The 19,006-nt window shown below is 44.9% G+C and overlaps 1 protein-coding gene across 2 annotated transcripts in view; it reads left to right on the plus strand.

Moving 5' to 3' along the window:
- Positions 1-19,006, plus strand: part of LOC135512797 (C3 and PZP-like alpha-2-macroglobulin domain-containing protein 8) — a 53,368-nt gene that overhangs the window by 32,921 nt on the left and 1,441 nt on the right. Inside the window, exons 28-42 of one of the 2 annotated variants that reach the window (XM_064935184.1) lie at positions 864-1,020; positions 1,385-1,459; positions 2,922-3,087; positions 3,239-3,325; positions 3,456-3,592; positions 3,854-4,009; positions 4,663-4,725; positions 7,807-8,060; positions 8,179-8,266; positions 12,642-12,716; positions 12,827-12,932; positions 13,176-13,286; positions 14,238-14,447; positions 15,351-15,425; positions 17,204-17,393. In XM_064935184.1, the coding sequence (XP_064791256.1) occupies positions 864-1,020; positions 1,385-1,459; positions 2,922-3,087; positions 3,239-3,325; positions 3,456-3,592; positions 3,854-4,009; positions 4,663-4,725; positions 7,807-8,060; positions 8,179-8,266; positions 12,642-12,716; positions 12,827-12,932; positions 13,176-13,286; positions 14,238-14,447; positions 15,351-15,425; positions 17,204-17,393 (1,950 nt within the window). The remainder of the gene's footprint in view (positions 1-863; positions 1,021-1,384; positions 1,460-2,921; positions 3,088-3,238; positions 3,326-3,455; positions 3,593-3,853; positions 4,010-4,662; positions 4,726-7,806; positions 8,061-8,178; positions 8,267-12,641; positions 12,717-12,826; positions 12,933-13,175; positions 13,287-14,237; positions 14,448-15,350; positions 15,426-17,203; positions 17,394-19,006) is intronic. The other variant, XM_064935185.1, reaches the window with a different exon arrangement.

The raw sequence follows: 19,006 nt of genomic DNA on the forward strand, positions 1-19,006 counted from the left end.
TTCCTTCAGTTACAGCCCAAATGTATGTTTGGGGGAAAAACACACATGGTTTATTTATTTATTTCACCTTTTTATGGTAAGCAGCTTGCCTCATCACTTGGTTGCTCTGGGGAGGATGCTGTAATGGAATGCCAGTCTGTAATTGAAGAGCATTGGCCGTTGTGTGCAGGGGTTACTGAAGGGCAGTTGTTTATGTATGAACGTGTGTTTATTAGCCTAGCCAGGTCCCTCAGTCATCACCATTGGTCTCTCTGTGGGTCTTGAGTTCTTCTCTGTGATTTCCGCTGTGATTCCAGTTCAGAAACTACAGGTCACACACTGTTGCTGGAGATTAGGAATGCCAACCCTGGCGATGGCTGTTTGTATAAGTTCAGAATGCTTACGGGATAGTCCGGCATGCAGAAACATACTTGATTTTGTTTTGTGAAATTCCTTGTTCTTGAGACGGAACAGCTGCTGTATCCTGCGGTGACAATATGCGCTTTTCCCACTCCTTCTCCATCTTCCCCTCTTTCATCTTCTCTGCTCTCCCTCCAACCCCCTCTCCGTCAGTTAGTCTGTTTTTGCCTGACAGGATTTTGATGTAGTTTGATCTTCTCAGCATGACGTGCTGTGTAGTTTGGCATGTATCAGCTGCCATCTCACTCATCCCTGTTGCTGTTGAGAGATTTAAAAGGTGTGACTGGTTGGGGAATATTTCACCCCATTCAAATGGTTTATGTGAACTCCGATGTGAAGTTTGCTAAGTATTTTTGAAGGATATGTCAGCACATGCTTGAAAGAGACCCAATCCCTCTCTCGCTCTCTCTCTCTCTCTCTCTCGCGCTGTCTCTGTCTCTTCCCTCTTCCTCTCTCCTCTCCAGGCTGACAGCGTTTGTGTTGAAATCCTTTGCTCAGTCTCGTGGGTTCATCTTCATTGACCCAGAGGAGCTACAAGCTGCCAAGGCCTGGCTCATCAACCACCAGAGAGAGGAGGGATCCTTCCCCGCCATGGGACGCATCCTCAACAAAGACTTGCAGGTGTGTGTGTGTGTGCGTGCTCGGGTGCGTGCGTGCCTGCCTGCCTGCGTGTGTGCCTGCCTGCCTGCCTGCGTGTGTGCCTGCCTGCCTGCCTGCGTGTGTGCCTGCCTGCCTGCCTGCTTGCCTGCGTGCCTGCCTGCCTGCGTGTGTGCCTGCCTGCCTGCGTGCCTGCCTGCGTGTGTGCCTGCCTGCCTGCGTGCCTGCCTGCCTGCCTGCCCTGCCTGCCTGCCTGCGTGTGTGCCTGCCTGCCTGCCTGCTTGCCTGCGTGCCTGCCTGCCTGCCTGCGTGTGTGCCTGCCTGCCTGCCTGCGTGCGTGTGCATGTTTTCCTAAGCACCATTAACCAGTGTTATTCTCCATCTAAAGGGAGGAATCCATGGAAAGATCTCGTTGACAGCATACGTGGTTGCAGCCCTCCTGGAGACAGGAATAACTTCAGAGGTAAGAGGATCAGTGGGGGGACCATGACCTCTCCCATTAAACACCTTCACCTCCCAAACAGTATTATTTAGCACAGTATTCCTCAAGGGGCGAATCTTAACCTAACATTCATATATTTGTGTAAATTGGACTTTCAATTAAACTTTCAGGCTCAGACCTAATACCAGACTTTTGTAAATGCAGCTCTCTCTCTCACCCAGAGAGTGTGAGTGTGTGTGTGTGTGTGTGTGTGTGTGTGTGTGTGTGTGTGTGTGTGTGTGTGTGTGTGTGTGTGTGTGTGTGTGTGTGTGTGTGTGTGTGTGTGCGTGCGTGCGTGCGTGCGTGCGTGCGTGCGTGCGTGCGTGCGCCAGTACATTCCCATCAGTTGGAAATGTGGATGTCCTGGCACAGAGCCCATTCATTTTTGTTATGCTCCAGTGGCTGTAATTTAATATCTAATCCCTGGCTGACTGCATCAAGAGATTTATGAGGAGGACATGCAGAGACAAGGATGCCTGTGAAAGGTAGTACACCCCAGCCACATTCCTGTCACCTCGCCATGCTCTTACCCTGGTGCTGAACCCTTGACCACGTGCTCACCGACCTGTTGAACTCTCTCCAGTGTGCATTGAGGCAACCCATAGGACACACTGGCTGTTGAACATTTGATCACCGTCATGGTCGCTCTAGTGAAAAGAGATCTTTGGCTATTGAAAGGTAGCAGTGTCCTTATTTTAGGGCCAAGTGTGGAATGCTCTTTATCTGCCAAAGTCATTGTTTCAGAAGAATGTTGCTGTTTATGTGTACAGTGACCGAGTCCATGTTTATGCTGTGTCCTACATTGAGAGTGTTGCCAATACCAATGTTAAAACCCAGATTGTTATTGTGTCAGCTCTCTGTTCATTCAGGCACAGCTCTTCGCAAAGTATTCACAAGGTAGTTCCCCCCTCTAGTTCCCCTTCCATCCATTTCCCTCTTCCTTCACCAAACCCCCCTCCTCTTCCAGTCTTCCTATCCTTCCCTATCAATTCTGAAGGGCTCTTCAGAGAATCAGGCCTCTTTAACTGATACCAACTGAACAGGGATACTTTACATCAAAGCAAAACTCCTTCTTCCTTCCAAATTCAGTTAATGAAAAGGTAACTGGGCATATTAAAGTGAGTGGCTGTTGAGGTCTCTCATTTGAGCACATCTGGAAAAGCTCCTGCCTTTAATTGCAAAGTCGATGTTTATTTGCCTTTTGATAAGCAGCACATCTGAGTTGGGGAGTATGAGTTGGAACAGGACTGATCTTGAACACTCAGCAAAGATCAAATATGCCGGACTTAAGTGAAAGATGAATACGGAGGGATGGGGGGGGAGTTGTGGAGAGAGGTGTATCCATCACTCATACGAAGGTTTGGTCTCTGTGCACACATGTGCGACATGTGTTAGTGCACCTGTGTTTATGTCTATTTAAATAAATATGTGTACTCTTCCCCAGGAGGAGAAGACTACTGTGGCCAAGGCAAAGGGTTTCCTGGAGAGTAACACATACACAGCTGATGACCCGTACACCACAGCCCTGTCTGCCTACGCCCTGGCCCTGTTACGAAGCCCCTACGCCACCCTCGCCCTTCGACGCCTCAACCACATGGCCATCACACAAGGTACTCAGCTGTTAGGAAGTTTGGTTGCCTACCAATTCATATGAAACACTAAGCTGACATGACTAACCCACTGTTCTCCCTCATACTGTTTCTTACACTTTCGTCTCTCTCTATGTCCTTCTTTCTCTTACTTCTCTCCTCTTTCAATCAGACGGCTTTACCCACTGGAGTCTGACTGGCAGCACGGTGACAGATGAGGCCACCTTCATGGGCTTTAGTGACGGTCTTTCTCAGTCAGGTAGAAACATTGTCAGGCAACAGCCTGACTATCATCTATGATGGATGATTCTGATGTTCTCAGATCGGGACTTTTAGTGTTAGTGTGGCTGTCTAGTGTTTGTACGCTAATAGTCTCCTCTGTGTCCCAGTGGTGTCAGCGGAGGTGGAGATGACAGCATACGGTCTGCTGACCTACACCCTGCTGGGTGACGTGGCCTCCGCCCTGCCTGTGGTCAAGTGGCTCTCCCAGCAGAGGAACGCCCTCGGGGGCTTCTCCTCCACACAGGTACACCTCACAAACCCTGGAGAACCAGAGCCTCTCAGTCTCTTAGTCTAAAGTATTCTCCCAGATGCATCTCTCCTATATGTATTGTGTTTTTTAAGCGGCCAAATGTGGTTTTATTTGACCAGGTTTTACCAGGTTAGCCTGATAATCTCTTTTAAAAGAGAGAACTGTCCTACCAACGCCTATTTGAAACAACTGGTAATTGGTCATCTGGTGTCCAAAATCTCCTTCTAATAACTGTCTGTCCATCCACTCTCCTAGGACACGTGTGTAGCTCTTCAGGCGTTGTCTGAGTATGCCATCCTGTCGTACGTGGGAGGAGTTAACCTGACCATCTCTCTGGCCTCTACCAACCTGGACTTCCAGGAGAGCTTTGAACTGCACCGCGACAACCAAAAGATGCTGCAGAGCGCCTCGGTAAGGAGTAGTGCCACGTTGCCACTCGACTCTAATGTAAGGTCAGTTATGGTTTTTCCTTTAATAGTTAAGGTTAGGATTGGAGGAAGGTAATCTGATCCTTTGATCTGTTTCTAAGGGCATCTTCTTTCTGAGGTAAACACTCTTTCTCAGGTAGTGAAGAGACTCCTACTGGACCAAGATACACACTACACACAGAAACTCAAGTTACACAATTGTCTGTTTTCAATGATGAAAGGTACCTTAAATAACATCCACAAAGTCAATTCACTTGAAGATGACAATGAGACTCTATCTAAGAGCAATGGAATATGTTTCCCAGTGAATGAACCAGTGAGTGTCTACATTTCCTTCTCATTCCCAAGCACCTGCCAATCAGTCACACTGAGGGAGTAGCTCAGGTGAAGGCTTGAACTTTTGTTCCCTCTGCCGGGCATGTAATTCTCTGCTGTAATTAGCTCTGTCAGTTTAATTGGGGGTAATTTAGCTGTGCTGGTTAGTGGCCAGGCTATTTGACTGCTACTGCTTGGGTCTACAGCATTAATTCACTTGATAAGTGTCTCTCTCACACCCCCCCTTCTTTCTCTCTCTCTCTCTCTCTCTCACCCTCTCTCTCTCTCAACCCCATTTTGTTCTCCTCCCGCTCTGTCTAGATCCCCAGTATTCCCACAGGGCTGTTTGTCAGTGCTAAAGGCGAGGGCTGCTGTCTAATGCAGGTATGTTACTACTGATCTCCTCTTCTTTCATTCTATCCTTCAGTCACACTGAGAATCCTCCAGAGGGGAAAAGCCAGTTCATTCCCATGACTCATTGCTCTAATGCCCAAATCCCTGACTGTAAACTGGAATGATCTGGTAAAACTTAGGCAATTGTTCAGTGGGGACTGTTCGTTCCTCAATAACACTGACCCCCTGGATAGGATGCTGTTTTTGCTGTACCTTGTCACTAAAAACAAAAAGCTCTTTGAGGCCAGGGTGCATAAACAACTTCTTGGGGGGCCAGTTTCTCCTCTCTTCTTCTCTCCTCTCCCCTGCTGGATGTTTAGAAGAGTGTGTCAACCTTATCCCTCTTCACATGACAGGTGATCATTACGCTGGTCTCAAATGGGCTCTGTGATCCTCCAGGTAACACTTAACAGTTTTTGGATCCTTTGAAAAGGGACATAAAGCTTATGTGTATTACTACTGTTGAAATGCTGCATTTATATATATATATATATACATATATATATATGTATATATCAATCAATCAAATGTATTTTATGAAGCAATTTGTCACCAAGTGCTATAGAAATCCAGCCTAAAACCAAAGAGCAATAAATACAGATGCAGAAGCACAGTGGCTAAGAAACTTCCTTTGGAGGAAGGAAGGTAATTTTAAAGGCAGGAACCTAAGGCAGGAACCTAAGAAGAACCCTAGATAGGAACCAGGCTCCGAGGGGTGGCCAGTCCTCTTCTGGCTGTGCCAGGTGGAGATTATAAGAGTACAAGGCCATTAAGGCCAGGTCATACTTCAAATGCTCATAGATGACCAGCAGGGTCAAATAATTATCACATTGGTTATAGAGGGTGCAGCAGTTACACACTTCAGGAGTGAATATCAGTTGGTTTTCATAGCCGAGCATACAGTGCATTCAGAAAGTATTCAGACCCCTTGACTTTTTCCACATTTTGTTACGTTACAGCCTTATTCTAAAATTGATTGTCTATTTTCCTCTCATCAATCTACACACAATACCCCATAATGCCGAAGCAAAAACAGGTTTTTAGACATTTTTGCATATTTATAAAAAATGTCAAACTGAAATATGACATTTACAGGATTCAGACACTTCTCAGTACTTTGTTGAAACACCTTTGGCAGTGATTATAGACTCCAGTCTTCTTGGGTATGATGCTACAAGCTTGGCACCTGTATTTGGGTAGTTTCCCATTCTTCTCTACAGATCCTCTAAAGCTCTGTCCGGATGGATGGGGAGAGTCGCTGCACAGCTATTTTCGGGTCTCCAGAGATGTTAGATCAGGTTCAAGTTCAGACTCTGGCTGGGCAGCTAAAGGACGTTCAGAGACTTGTCCCGAAGCCACTCCTGCATTGTCTTGGCTGTGTGCTTTGGGTCGTTGTCCTGTTGAAAGGTGAACCTTCGCCCCATTCTGAGATCCTGAACACCCTGGAGCAGGTTTTCATCAAGGATCTCTCTGTACTTTGCTCCGTTCATATTTCCCTAGATTCTGACTAGTCTCCCATTCCCTGCCACTGAATAACATCCCCACAGCATGATGCTGCCTCCACCATGCTTCACCATAAGGATGGTGGCAGGTTTCCTCCAGACATGATGCTTGGCATTCAGGCCAATGAGTTCAATCTTGGTTTCATCAGACCAGAGAATCTTGTTTCTCATGGTCTGAGAGTCTTTCGGTGCCTTTTGGCCAACTTCAAGCGGGCTGTCATGTGCCTTTTACTGAGGAGTGGCTTCCGTCTACCATAAAAACCTGATTGGTAGAGTGCTGCAGAGATGGTTGTCCTTCTGGAAGGTTCTCCCTTCTGCAAAGAGGAACTCTGAAGCTCTGTCAGAGTGACCATCGAGTTCTTGGTCACCTCCCTGACCAAGGCCCTTCTCCACTGATTGCTCAGTTTGGCCGGGCAGCCAGCTCCAGGTACAGTCTTGGTGGTTGTAAACTTCTTCCATTTAAGAATGATGGAGGCCACTGTGTTCTTGTGGACCTTCAATGCTGCAGACATGTTTTGGTACTCTTCCCCTGTTCCTTGACACAATCCTGTCTCGGAGCTCTGCCCGGACATGCACTGTCAACTCTGGGACCTTATATAGACAGGTGTGTGCCATTCCAAGTCACATCCTATCAATTGAATTTACCACAGGTGGACTCCAATCAAGTTGTAGAAACATCTCAAGGATGATCAATGGAAACAGGATGCACTTGAGCTCAATTTCCAGTTTTATAGCAAAGGTTCTGTAAACTTATATAAATTAGGTATTTCTGTTGTTTATAAAAAATTTAAAAAAGTTTGTTTTCGCTTTGTCATTATGGGGGTATTGTGTGCAGACTGAAAAAAAAAAGATTTAATCCATTTTAGAATAAGGCTGTAACGTAACAAAATGTGTGGAAAGGGGAAGGGGTTTGAATACTTTCCAAAGGCACTGTATACACTGAGTGTACAAAACATTAGGAACCCCTTTTGCCTTCAGAATAGGCTCAATTTATCTGGAGTGGACTACAAGTTGTCGAAAGCATTCCACAGGGATGGTGACCCATGTTGCTTCCAACAGTTATGTAAAATTAACTGGATGTCCTTTGGGTGGTGGACCATTCTTGATACACACAGGAAACTGTTGAGCGTGAAAGGTGACATCAATAAGGGATCATAACGTTCACCTGGATTCAACTCATCAGTGTATGTCGTGGAAATAACAGGTGTTCTTAATGTTTTGTACGCTCAGTGTATATAGGAGCCATGGCTGAAGAAGGCCACTATTGCTGCATATCTCTGCCCCCTCCACTCCTCCATACATCCCTCCATCTATTCACACACCGCCTAATTTCCTGCTTTCACACCTCCCTCCCTCAGTGTGTGTGTGTGTGTGTGTGTGTGTGTGTGTGTGTGTGTGTGTGTGTGTGTGTGTGTGTGTGTGTGTGTGTGTGTGTGTGTGTGTGTGTGCGTGCGTGCGTGCGTGCGTGCGTGCGTTTAGCTTCCATATTCAATGGGTTTTCTCTGCACACAAGTTTTCTCTGCACTATCTATTACACCCACAATCTGGAATACATTCTGTCTCTCCTCAGATTGATGTATCCTACAACGTGCCTGATCCCTTGGTCAAGCCAGCCTTCCAGCTCAAGGTGGACCTGAAAGAACCTCGGCAGGAGCGGCACCCGCCAGCACCACCCTCCCCCCGCCACCCTAGTCCTCGCTCCCGTTCCCGTGCCGACAACCGCTCAGAGCTGAGCCGCAAACGCCGGGCAGCCACTGATGATGAAGACCCCGCAGCTCACCAAGACAACCTGGACTACCGCATCACCCTGGAAGCCTGCGCCAGGTAGAGCAGAGACAGTCGGCTCAGTGCAGCAGCCTTTAGCCTCGCTGGCATTTAGGCTGGTAGTTGGCCTAGTTCTGCTAGCATTTAGCTTAGCGTCTAACTCTGTTTCTCTCTTCAGGTGGCTCCACTCAGGTTCTTCCAACATGGCTGTCTTGGAGGTCCCTCTGCTCTCAGGTTTCCGTTCCGATGTGGAAAGCTTGGAGAGGGTAGGACATAAACATACAGACAGACAGACAGACAGACAAACAGACAGACAGACAGACAGACAGACAGACAGACAGACAGACAGACAGACAGACAGACCATTTCAGATGAGGTGGCGTGGTATTGATCAGGTGAAGTAGGCAAGATTTTCCTTTCTTTTTCAGCTTCCTAATTCTCACTTGAAACATAGTATTTGTGTTTAATAGGCTAAATTAAACCTTTACTCCAGAGTGATCAGTTCTTGCAACTTGTCGTCTAGGATATTTCAGATTTAGGTATGATTATTTACCACAAAGTAGTTTGGATGTAGTGAAGTAGTTTTTCAAAGAAACTTTTTTTTCTTAAGGATAGCTTTAGTGTAGCTTAACTTCTTCCACACACACACACACACACACACACACACACACACACACACACACACACACACACACACACACACACACACACACACACACACACACACACACACACACACACACACACACACACACACACACACACACACACACACACAATGTAAACTCCATTACATCCCATTACTGACAACAACAAAAACACTGTAGTAACTACTTTTTTTAAACTATAGTAAATACTACAGTATTTATTTGTATATTCCCTGCCCATTCCTCTCCTCAATTTGTGCCACCTGTAAATGAGAAACCTACATGCCAAGTATAGACCATAGTATATTGTGTTCCCTGTGGTTATAGACACTCCAGTCCTATCTACCTACAGGTTATGGAACATTTGTCCTTTTACTATTTCTCCAGTAGGTTTCCTCAAGGAGAAGCCCTCCACTTCTATGTCAAAGATAATCAAACCAAAACACTTTAGTAAATACTACAGTATACTACAGTCCGCACAAACACTACAGTAATTACTATACTATATTCTACTATTTTATTACAGTATTTATACTATAATAAACTGTAGATAATACAGTATACTAGAGGTCGACCGATTATGATTTTTCAATGCCGATACCGATACCGATTATTGGAGGACCCAAAAAGGCCGATACCGATTAATCGGCCGATTTTTGAAATGTATTTCTAATAATGACAATTACAACAATACTGAATGAACACTTATTTTAACTTAATATAATACATCAATAAAATCTATTTTGCCTCAAATAGCCTCAATTTGGTTTAAATAATGCAAAAACAAAGTGTTGGAGAAGAAAGTAAAAGTGCAATATGTGCCATGTAAGAAAGCTAACGTTTAAGTTCCTTGCTCAGAACATGAGAACATATGAAAGTTGGTGGTTCCTTTTAACATGAGTCTTCAATATTCCCAGGTAAGACGTTTTAGGTTGTAGTTATTATAGGAATTATAGGACTATTTCTCTCTATACCATTTGTATTTCATATACCTTTGACTATTGGATGTTCTTATAGGCACTTTAGTATTGCCAGTGTAACAGTATAGCTTCCGTCCCTCTCCTCACTCCTCCCTGGGCTCGAACCAGGAACACATCGACAACAGCCACCCTCAAAGCAGCGTTACCCATGCAGAACAAGGGAAAAAAGTACTCCAAGTCTCAGAGCGAGTGACGTTTGAAACACTATTAGCGCGCACCCCGCTAATTAGCTAGCCATTTCACATCGGTTACACCAGCCTAATCTCGGGAGTTGATAGGCTTGAAGTCATAAATAGCTCAATGCTTGATGCACAACGAAGAGCTGCTGGCAAAACGCACGAAAGTGCTGTTTAAATGAATGTTTACGAGCCTGCTGCTGCCTACCACCACTCAGTCAGACTGCTCTATCAAATCATAGACTTAGTTATAACATAATAACACACAGAAATACGAGCCTTAGGTCATTAATATGGTCGGATCAGGGAACTATCATCTCGAAAGCAAGACGTTTAATCTTTCAGTGAAATACGGAACCGTTCCGTATTTTATCTAAGGGGTGGCATCCATTAGTCTAAATATTCCTGTTACATTGCACAACCTTCAATGTTATGTCATAATTACGTAAAATTCTGGCAAATTAGGCAGCCCAAACTGTTGCATATACACTGACTCTGCGTGCAATGAACGCAAGAGAAGTGACACAATTTCACCTGGTTAACCTTTAATAGTGCCTGCTAACCTGGATTTCTTTTAGCTAAATATGCAGGTTTAAAAATATATACTTCTGTGTATTGATTTTAAGAAAGGCATTGATGTTCATGGTTAGGGACATATTGGAGCAACGATACGCACTGCATTGTTTATATGCAACGCAAACACGCTAGATAAACTAGTAATATCATCAACCATGTGTAGTTAACTAGTGATTATGATTGATTGATTGATTGTTTTTTATAAGATAAGTTTAATGCTTGCTAGCAACTTACCTTGGTTTACTGCATTCGCGTAACAGGCAGTCTCCTCGTGGAGTGCAATGAGAGGCAGGTTGTTAGATCGTTGGACTAGTTAACTGTAACATTGCAAGATTGAATCCCCCGAGCTGACAAGGTGAAAATCAGTCGTTCTGACCCTGAACAAGACAGTTAACCCACTGATCCAAAGTAGGCCGCCATTGAAAATAAGAATGTGTTCTTCACTGACTTGCCTAGTTAAATAAAGATTAAACAAAGGTGTGTAAAAATAATTAATAAATAATCGGCCAAATCGATGTCCCAAAAATACCGATTTCCGATTGTTATGAAAACTTGAAATCGGCCCTAATTATTTGGCCATTCCGATTAATCGGTCGACCTCTACAGTATACTGCAGTAAATACTACTATATACTACAGTAAAATATCCAAAAACACTAAAGTGAATACTATAGTATTCCTACCATAGTATACACTTTAGTATTTTTTCATGCGAGCGTGCTGGAACTCTTGGCAGACATAGCCAAAACTGGGTTGACTGGATCTACGTGTGTGTGTTTATGAAGCAGTGGGGTAATCACTATTGAGAGAGTATTTTTACTGCAGTGTTTAAGGACTGTAGTGTTGTCTGGATGAGGGCCAACTCTAGCCCACATTACTGTGTCTCTGGGGCTCCACAGGGAGCCAGGGCAGGGGGCACCTACCCTCTCTTGGCCTAAAACCTAGCCGCCAGGGCAGGGGGTTGCCACTGTTTATTACCCCCCTCTGAGAGCTAGGGGAGAGGGACCCATGGCAGCCATCTTAGGGAGGGTTAGTTGAGGTCACCTCCCCAGGCACTCATCAAATGCTTATCTCCCCCATTACTGCAGAGTTATGGGCCACAGACTCCAGCTTTATAAAGACCTACCTACCTGGGATAACACGCACACACACACACACACACACACACACACACACACACACACACACACACACACACACACACACACACAATCACACACACGCTCCCTGAGACTTGAGGGAGTCAGTGCTGACCTGTGTTGTTAAGTGGCTAACAAGCTAGGTTTACAGAGCCACCCCTGCTAGCCTCCCTGCCTTACGACTGCCTGACTGCCTTGACCAGCAGCATTCCTCACTTTACGAGATGGAGCCTCGCTTATGCAGTCATGTGTTGTTGTTTTCATCAATGTTACTTGGAATGATTACACAACACACTTCGGCTTATGTCTCTATGGCTCTTTTTTATCAGTATAATGGGGCTGAGCTGAATGGAACAAAATGCCTCACATTAACTATGCTACCTATTTTATTTTACTTTAAGTGCTAAGAGAAGGTGAATGGAATACATTTCAAGTTGTTACTATAATTATAGTTCTTGTCAAACAACACAGCCAACACACAGCCTACTCACACACAGACACACACATACTCTATTACTCTCTACCGAACTCTGTGTGTGTGTGTGTGTGTGTGTGTGTGTGTGTGTGTGTGTGTGTGTGTGTGTGTGTGTGTGTGTGTGTGTGTGTGTGTGTGTGTGTGTGTGTGTGTGTGTGTGTGTGTGTGTGTGTGTGTGTGTGTGTGTGTGTGTGTGTGTGTGTGTGTGTCCCAGTGGCGCCAGCTCAGGCTGAGCACCTCATAAACTTCATCTGTCCATAGGGCTGCCACCTTCTAGAGAGCCCTGTGGGAGGAATTAACACCCGTGCCCCCATGCTCCCCCCAACACCCAAACCCTTACGCTGTATCAGCAACTCCCTCATAGACACTGATACTGTTATTGGAAGCTGTCTCTGGCTCCTTCTCTTCAGCTTGTAAACAGACTTGACCTACCTACTGTACAACTAGGCTGAAATGAAGTCACCAGAATACTTACTGACCAGTGAGACAACAAAAAAGCTTTGTATTTAACCCTTTAAACTAAAAGGCTTTGACAGTGGTTCTGTACTGTATAATAGTGTTTGTTGAAATGGATGTTATTGAATGTTTGGTTAATTGTAGATGAGAATATGTACTGACCCCCATCCTCTCCCCTTTTCTCATCAAACAGCTGCTAATGGACAAGAGGGTTGGTCTGAAGAGGTACGAAGTGGACGGAAGGAAGGTCCTCTTCTACTTTGATGAGGTACCAGTGTATCACCATTGTAATCTGTTTATAGCTGTGGTGTACTTTTCTGTTTGATCAATTCTAACTGGTTAACATTTGACCTGTCTCTGTGTTTTCCCACCACACAGATCTCCAGTCAGTGTATGACGTGTGTGGCCTTCCAGGCTGTCAGGCAGTACATAGTGGGCAAGACAGCGCCTGTTCCAGTCAAGGTGTACGACTACTACGAACCAGGTGTGCCTCTGATGTTATGAATATGCTCACTTTGCGAGCAGGGAAACCCTCCTCTATCTTCACAATGATTTAGTATGATTTACCGACAGCCTTCTCTCAGAGGAAATTGGAATTCAATAGTATGTGGTTTAAAATATAGAGACAGTGTTGTTTTGTGGAGAGAGAGGTGCATCCACCACTCATACAAATATTTGTGTGTGTTTATGTCTCTCTCTCTCTCTCTCGCTCTCTCTTTCTCCACAGCATTTGAGGCCACCCGCTTTTACAACGTGAGCGAGAGCAGTCCACTAGCCCGCGAGCTGTGTGATGGCACCACGTGCAACGAGGTGGAGAGCTCAACCAACCAGTGGATAGGTAAGAGCTACACCACCGAGTTACAGAACTCTACTGTATTTCCATTAATGGAACTACGCCATTATACTTGTGTTAGTGCCCATTAAGCTTAGCTAAGAGAGAGAGAGTAAAAGTGTGACATGTCTCACGGGGCTCCTCTGTAAACCTCCCTGTCCCTATGCTTTCTAAGAGCGTGTGTCGTGCCTAAATTGTTATTGGCACGGGCCGATATTGGAAAGAGAAGAAACAGAAAAACAGGCCCACACAGGAATGCCCACTGGCCCTGGTTGTCAACGTGCCGAGCCGAGTGTTTTCGTTTCAGCGAGACACAACCACACACACACACACACACACACACTCATTAGCAAGGACCGATGTTGCTACAACAAATGGCGAAGTTTGCCGTGGTGATGAGTGGATGACCCTGTGTGTGTCGGCACTGTGTTTTGCCGGCCTGGCTGAGAGAGTGGCAAAGAGAAAGAGCCTGAGGGGCTGGGACCCCGTGCAACAAGACCATGCTCGGACCCTGGGGAACACACACATCCTCTCACACTCCCTCTCTCTCTCTCAAATTTCCCTCCCTTTACCTGGGCACTGGATAAACGTAGAAAATATGGTCTGTGGTAAACGCAGGCTTAAGAAATCATATACATTTTGGTCTATGATAATCTGCATCAGCTAGCGTCACTTTTTGTGAATTTTGAAGCATTTATGTAATCATAAAAAGCACATAAAGCACTAGTATTTACCTCAGACCTTATTTTGGGCATTTATCCCAAAACCCTTTTCTTTCTCCATTCATGTTCCCCATAGGGATGGCTGAACCAGAGGTAACTCATTTCCGTTTTTTAGGGCGACAAGCTGATGAGCTCTATTATGATGGCTAAATGTAACAACTAAAATCACACAATGTTGATAAACATTGTTAGAAAAATGCTAAAGATCCTGTCCTCTGTGTTTCCTCTGACCCAGGCTTTGTCCAGGGAAACCAATGTAACAAGGTGTTTGGCTGTCTGGAGGAGAAGTTTGAGCGTTGCACCTGCTACAGGGACTGTGGCTATGACGGGGAGCCGGTGTGTGGCTCAGACGGACATCTCTACCAGAACCAGTGTCAGATGGAGGTCTTCGCCTGCCGCAACGGGACCCGCATAGAACAAGTGCCCATGTCCCAGTGTCCTCAGAGTAAGACTACTCTACCAGGGATGGGCTCCATTCCATTTGAAATTAAGCTAATTAGTTGAAAAATCCTTTATTACAATAATGGCCAATTAATCAATTCATGACTTTGATATGAATTCATCCTCTGAATGGATTTAATTCAAAGCTGCTACAGCTGTGCCCCCACACCCACTGACTGCTCCTAACACTGCCAGGCTCTGAACCCCTCCCAGTGTCTCTGCCAGCCAGGCTCACATATGGCTCGAATTTATTGGTCAGCTGCCACACATTGAAGAGCTAAAACATGATCTATTTCATAGTCGAACATTACATCCACCAAAAATATGTCTCCAAAATGTTTTGATTATTAGAAACACCCTTTGAGGATGTGCTGGAAGAGGGTGCAGGGCAGCCCAACATGCACATAATCTATCACACACACAGACAAAAGTAGGAGAAGAAAGGGTGGGCTGGTGTGTGTGTGGCTGTGGTAACAGCTGTTCAGGTGCAGGCTGGATGAAGTTTGTGAGGAGAGCTTCCCAGCGCTGCTATATTACAGGGCACCCCAAATAACAGAGTGCTTTTGTCCAGGCCTTTGAAAACCCTGTCACATTCCTTTCCGACGCACAGACCAGCAACAAAGGAGCCTTCTTGTTGTGGAGCGGATTGGGAAAAGACACAGACAAAACCTGTGTGGGAACATTCGGCTGCCTGTGCCAAATGTTTCATACAGTAGATTATCAGAAGGAACGGATGCGTGTTTAGACCTTCCTATTGTTGCTTGTTTGTGTATGGGTGACTTAGAGATATTCACCCACGTTGGAAATACGGGAAAAGATATCACACTTGTACTGTAACCGTACAGTTTAATATGTGGTCCGTGTAACATTGGCTTGTTGTCATTGTGTTGTGTCTTTGTTCACACAGCGGAATCCACCACGGAGGACAGAGAGACTGCAACAGGCGAGGAACCAGGGCAAGCTCCTGTGCCTGTACACAAAGGTAAGTACAGTGCCAGGCAAAGCACTCACACACACTCATACAGACACACACGCACGCACACACACACACACATCACTCTCTCTTTTCCTCTCTCTACACCTCCCCCCACCCCTGTCTCTCATTGGACGCCAGCGGTTCCCAGCTGCAGGAGGGAGTGTGTGTGATAATTGAGGAGTGTGAAGAGTGTGTGTTGTGAGTGCCAGCCAAAGGCAGGGGCTGGAGAGTTCAGGCGTATTACCTCTGAGTGAAGCTTGCGTTGACATGTGCAGGCGTGTTAGGCGGCTCATACTGTAGGGAACCCTGCTCTGCTCTGTTCCCACTCGAGACACTGTATACACACCTGCCAGAGGAGGACCAGACCACTCCTGTGCCCACTGTAAATGTATATCTGCATGTATCCATTGATCTGTATTGTATGAGGGATTGGAGCTTACTCCAGCTCAGACTACACACATACAACCCTCTGAGTACATTCACTTACAGACTGCCTACAATAGTTTGCTCTACCCCACACCCACTGTAAAGTATATGTCCATCAACATGCATCTGCTTCTTCTGGCTTATAACGAGTTTGATCATTTTTACAAGTAAAAATAAGTCTAAGGAGTTTGATCATTGTTGTAGAAGAGCTAGAGGTGTAGATGAGAGCCCCTGCCCTTCCTTCCCTCCTGTCCTCCAGGTCTGATCACTCTGTCTGCCTGCAATGTGCTGGGGGCTGTTGGGACTTGCCCCAGTCTGCAGGAAAGGTGAGGAGAGGGGGAAGTAGAGCACTGACTCTACAGGCTACTCTCACATTCAGATAAACAGGAGTATAGGCTTCACTTAGGTGGATCATTTTTCTTAAAGGTGATATTTGTTGCTCCTCCACAGGGTTCACTTAGATGTCATGCTGAAATAACTTGTTACAGAACTCCTGGTCAGATATATTATTCTTTAAGTTGGTGTGTAGCAGAGATCGTGGGTGTGATATAGAGTAGGCTCAAGTCCGTGTGTGCGTGCATGTGTGTTTGATGTGGCAAATGCCTGTGCTGACTTGTTCCCAGCCTGCAGCTCACAGTAGCTGTAATGGAGTTCCACAAAGGTCAAAGGTCTCCTCAGTACAAAGACTGATGCTTCACATTGGAAGACATCTCACCACAGGAATGCCATTAAAACTCTAGCGGAACACACGTACAGAAAACATGTATCAAACCAGATTATTACACTCAATGAACATTGTGCAAACTGTAATTCTGAGCTATTATATGTTGTTGACCTGAGCTACACTGTGCGTTAGGTTAGGTCGATTGTGATGGATGTGATTTTGTGTGCCAAGAATCTGACAGCATCCTCAACAGATTTAGTGAAAACATTGAGACTTTGGAGTCAGTTCCTCGCTTAGTGGTGAAACAGCATCAGAGCTGAGTTCACAAATAATTCAACAAAACACTATGTTTAAGAGACTGGTTAAAATAAATGGAATGTAGTGTGTGTAGTCATCTGAAATATGTGATTTCCAAAAGGAGCAGTGTGCATGCAGTGCTTTACATAAGGCTGAACTTTTAAAGGACATAGTGACCCCTACTGGCCACTTTGTACAATTAACACATTTTGGTAGATTCTCTGTGGAAACATACTGTAATTCTCCTTAACGTTTTAGCCAAAACTAGTGTTCTCTCAAAAACAATGTGTGTGAACAATTGTCTCATATCTTTATTATTTCTATTTTTTTCAACATCCCTCCCCTCTCTCTGTCCCTCTCTCCTCCCCTCTCTCTGTCCCTCTCTCTTATGCTGTAGGTGAAGAAGAGCAGGGTTCCATGGCTGAGGTGTCCTACTACTCCTATGAGTATGACCCAGACTCAGAACCCTTCGCTGCGGAGGGGGTGGACCACTTTGAGCTGGCGGAAGGGGAGCAGGGGGGAGAGCAGGACAGTCCATCAGATAGCCAGCTACCCACACTGGACACAAAGGACACCCATGAGCGATGGTATGGCCCTCTGACCTCTCCGTCTGTTTGCACAACAACACTGAGTTGGAACTGTTAACACGGTGGTAATGTGGATAGGACTTGAAATGAACTCAACTGTGACTTTGTACCTTCAAACCTGTTTCAGTCCATTTCCTCTGTAATAACAAAGTGTATTCAGATACCTCTATGTCAAATCAAATGTAATTGTTCACATACACATGGTTAGCAGATGTTAATGCGAGTGTAGCGAAATTCTTGTGCTTCTAGTTCTGACAATGCAGTAATATCTAACAAGTAATCTAACAATTTCACAACAAGCAGGTAGCCTAGTGGTTAGAGCGTTGGGCCAGTAACCGAAAGGTTGCTGGATGGAATCCCCGAGCTGACAAGGTAAAAATCTTCTGCCCCTGAGCAAGGCAGTTAACCCACTGTTCTTAACTTAACTGACTTGCCTAGTTAAATAAAGGTTAAATAAAAAATAAATAAAATACCTTATACACACAATGTAAAGGGATGGAATAAGAATATGTACATATAAATATATGGATGAGTTATGGCCAAGCGGCATAGGCAATAAATGTAAAGATGCAATAGATGGTATCAGTGGCAGTCAGTGCCTTTTAAGATGAGTGTTGACGATTGGCCTTATTTCTATTGCCACATATTGACTGTCATTCATATTCCATTCACCCAGTTGAATGAAACAGCGATAGGTTTAGGCTACTACGTGATACTCACATTTTCCCTTTAACCATCATGAGGTTGCTACAACCAAGCTTATGAATGAACGTTTACAATGTAGGTGCACACAGGTCTATAGAAACATTTGAGGTGACAGACAGTGACACATAGACAGACAGTGACACATTCAATGCTGCCTTGCACACTCTTGCCTGCATCTAGCTGATCTGGGGTGTAATCATTCAAGTTGCAAACAAGTTTTTTATTGGACAAATTCAGGTATGTTAATCCCTGTTCTGTTTTCTTCCGTTTAAGAAAAGTTTTTCAACGGAATACACCCCTGATCATGCGTAAACACAGTTCACTTTCATAGCAGCCATGTTATATTCCTTCTAGCATCTATGTGCTCTCCTCCTCTCACCTTTTCACTTCACTTGTGGACTTCAATGCACAACATATCAGATATATGTGGCCAGACAAAAAAACCTATCCAAGCATATCATAATCGCTACACACAACCTACATCATTGTCACCATATTAGCTAAAGTAAAGTCATAGTACATAGCTAATAGAACTAACATAGCTAATAGAACTAACATGTTAGTAAACCCGCTACAATCATGCAGTACCGTTACAGTGTACAGTCAGTAAGCAGTTGAGCACTTACACCGGCGGGCCCTGGAGGCAATAAATTAGTAAAACCAAAAGCTTATCTTGACTTGGAAGAGTTCCAGTGTTGTGTTGGATAGTCATAGCTAACATGCCATCCCTCTGTTTGAGCAGGCTGCATTTGCTAGCTAAGTAAGTTAAACTGAAAGTGATTTATTTTAATTACCCTTCTCTCTCTTGCTTCTCCTTCATTTTGGGAGAAATTAATTTGTTCAAAACTGTTAAAGTATTCTCTTTTTAAGTCAACTACTCACCACATTTTAGGCACTGCACTGCTAGC

This window comes from Oncorhynchus masou, chromosome 24, assembly GCF_036934945.1.
Source record: "Oncorhynchus masou masou isolate Uvic2021 chromosome 24, UVic_Omas_1.1, whole genome shotgun sequence".
NCBI lineage: Eukaryota > Metazoa > Chordata > Actinopteri > Salmoniformes > Salmonidae > Oncorhynchus > Oncorhynchus masou.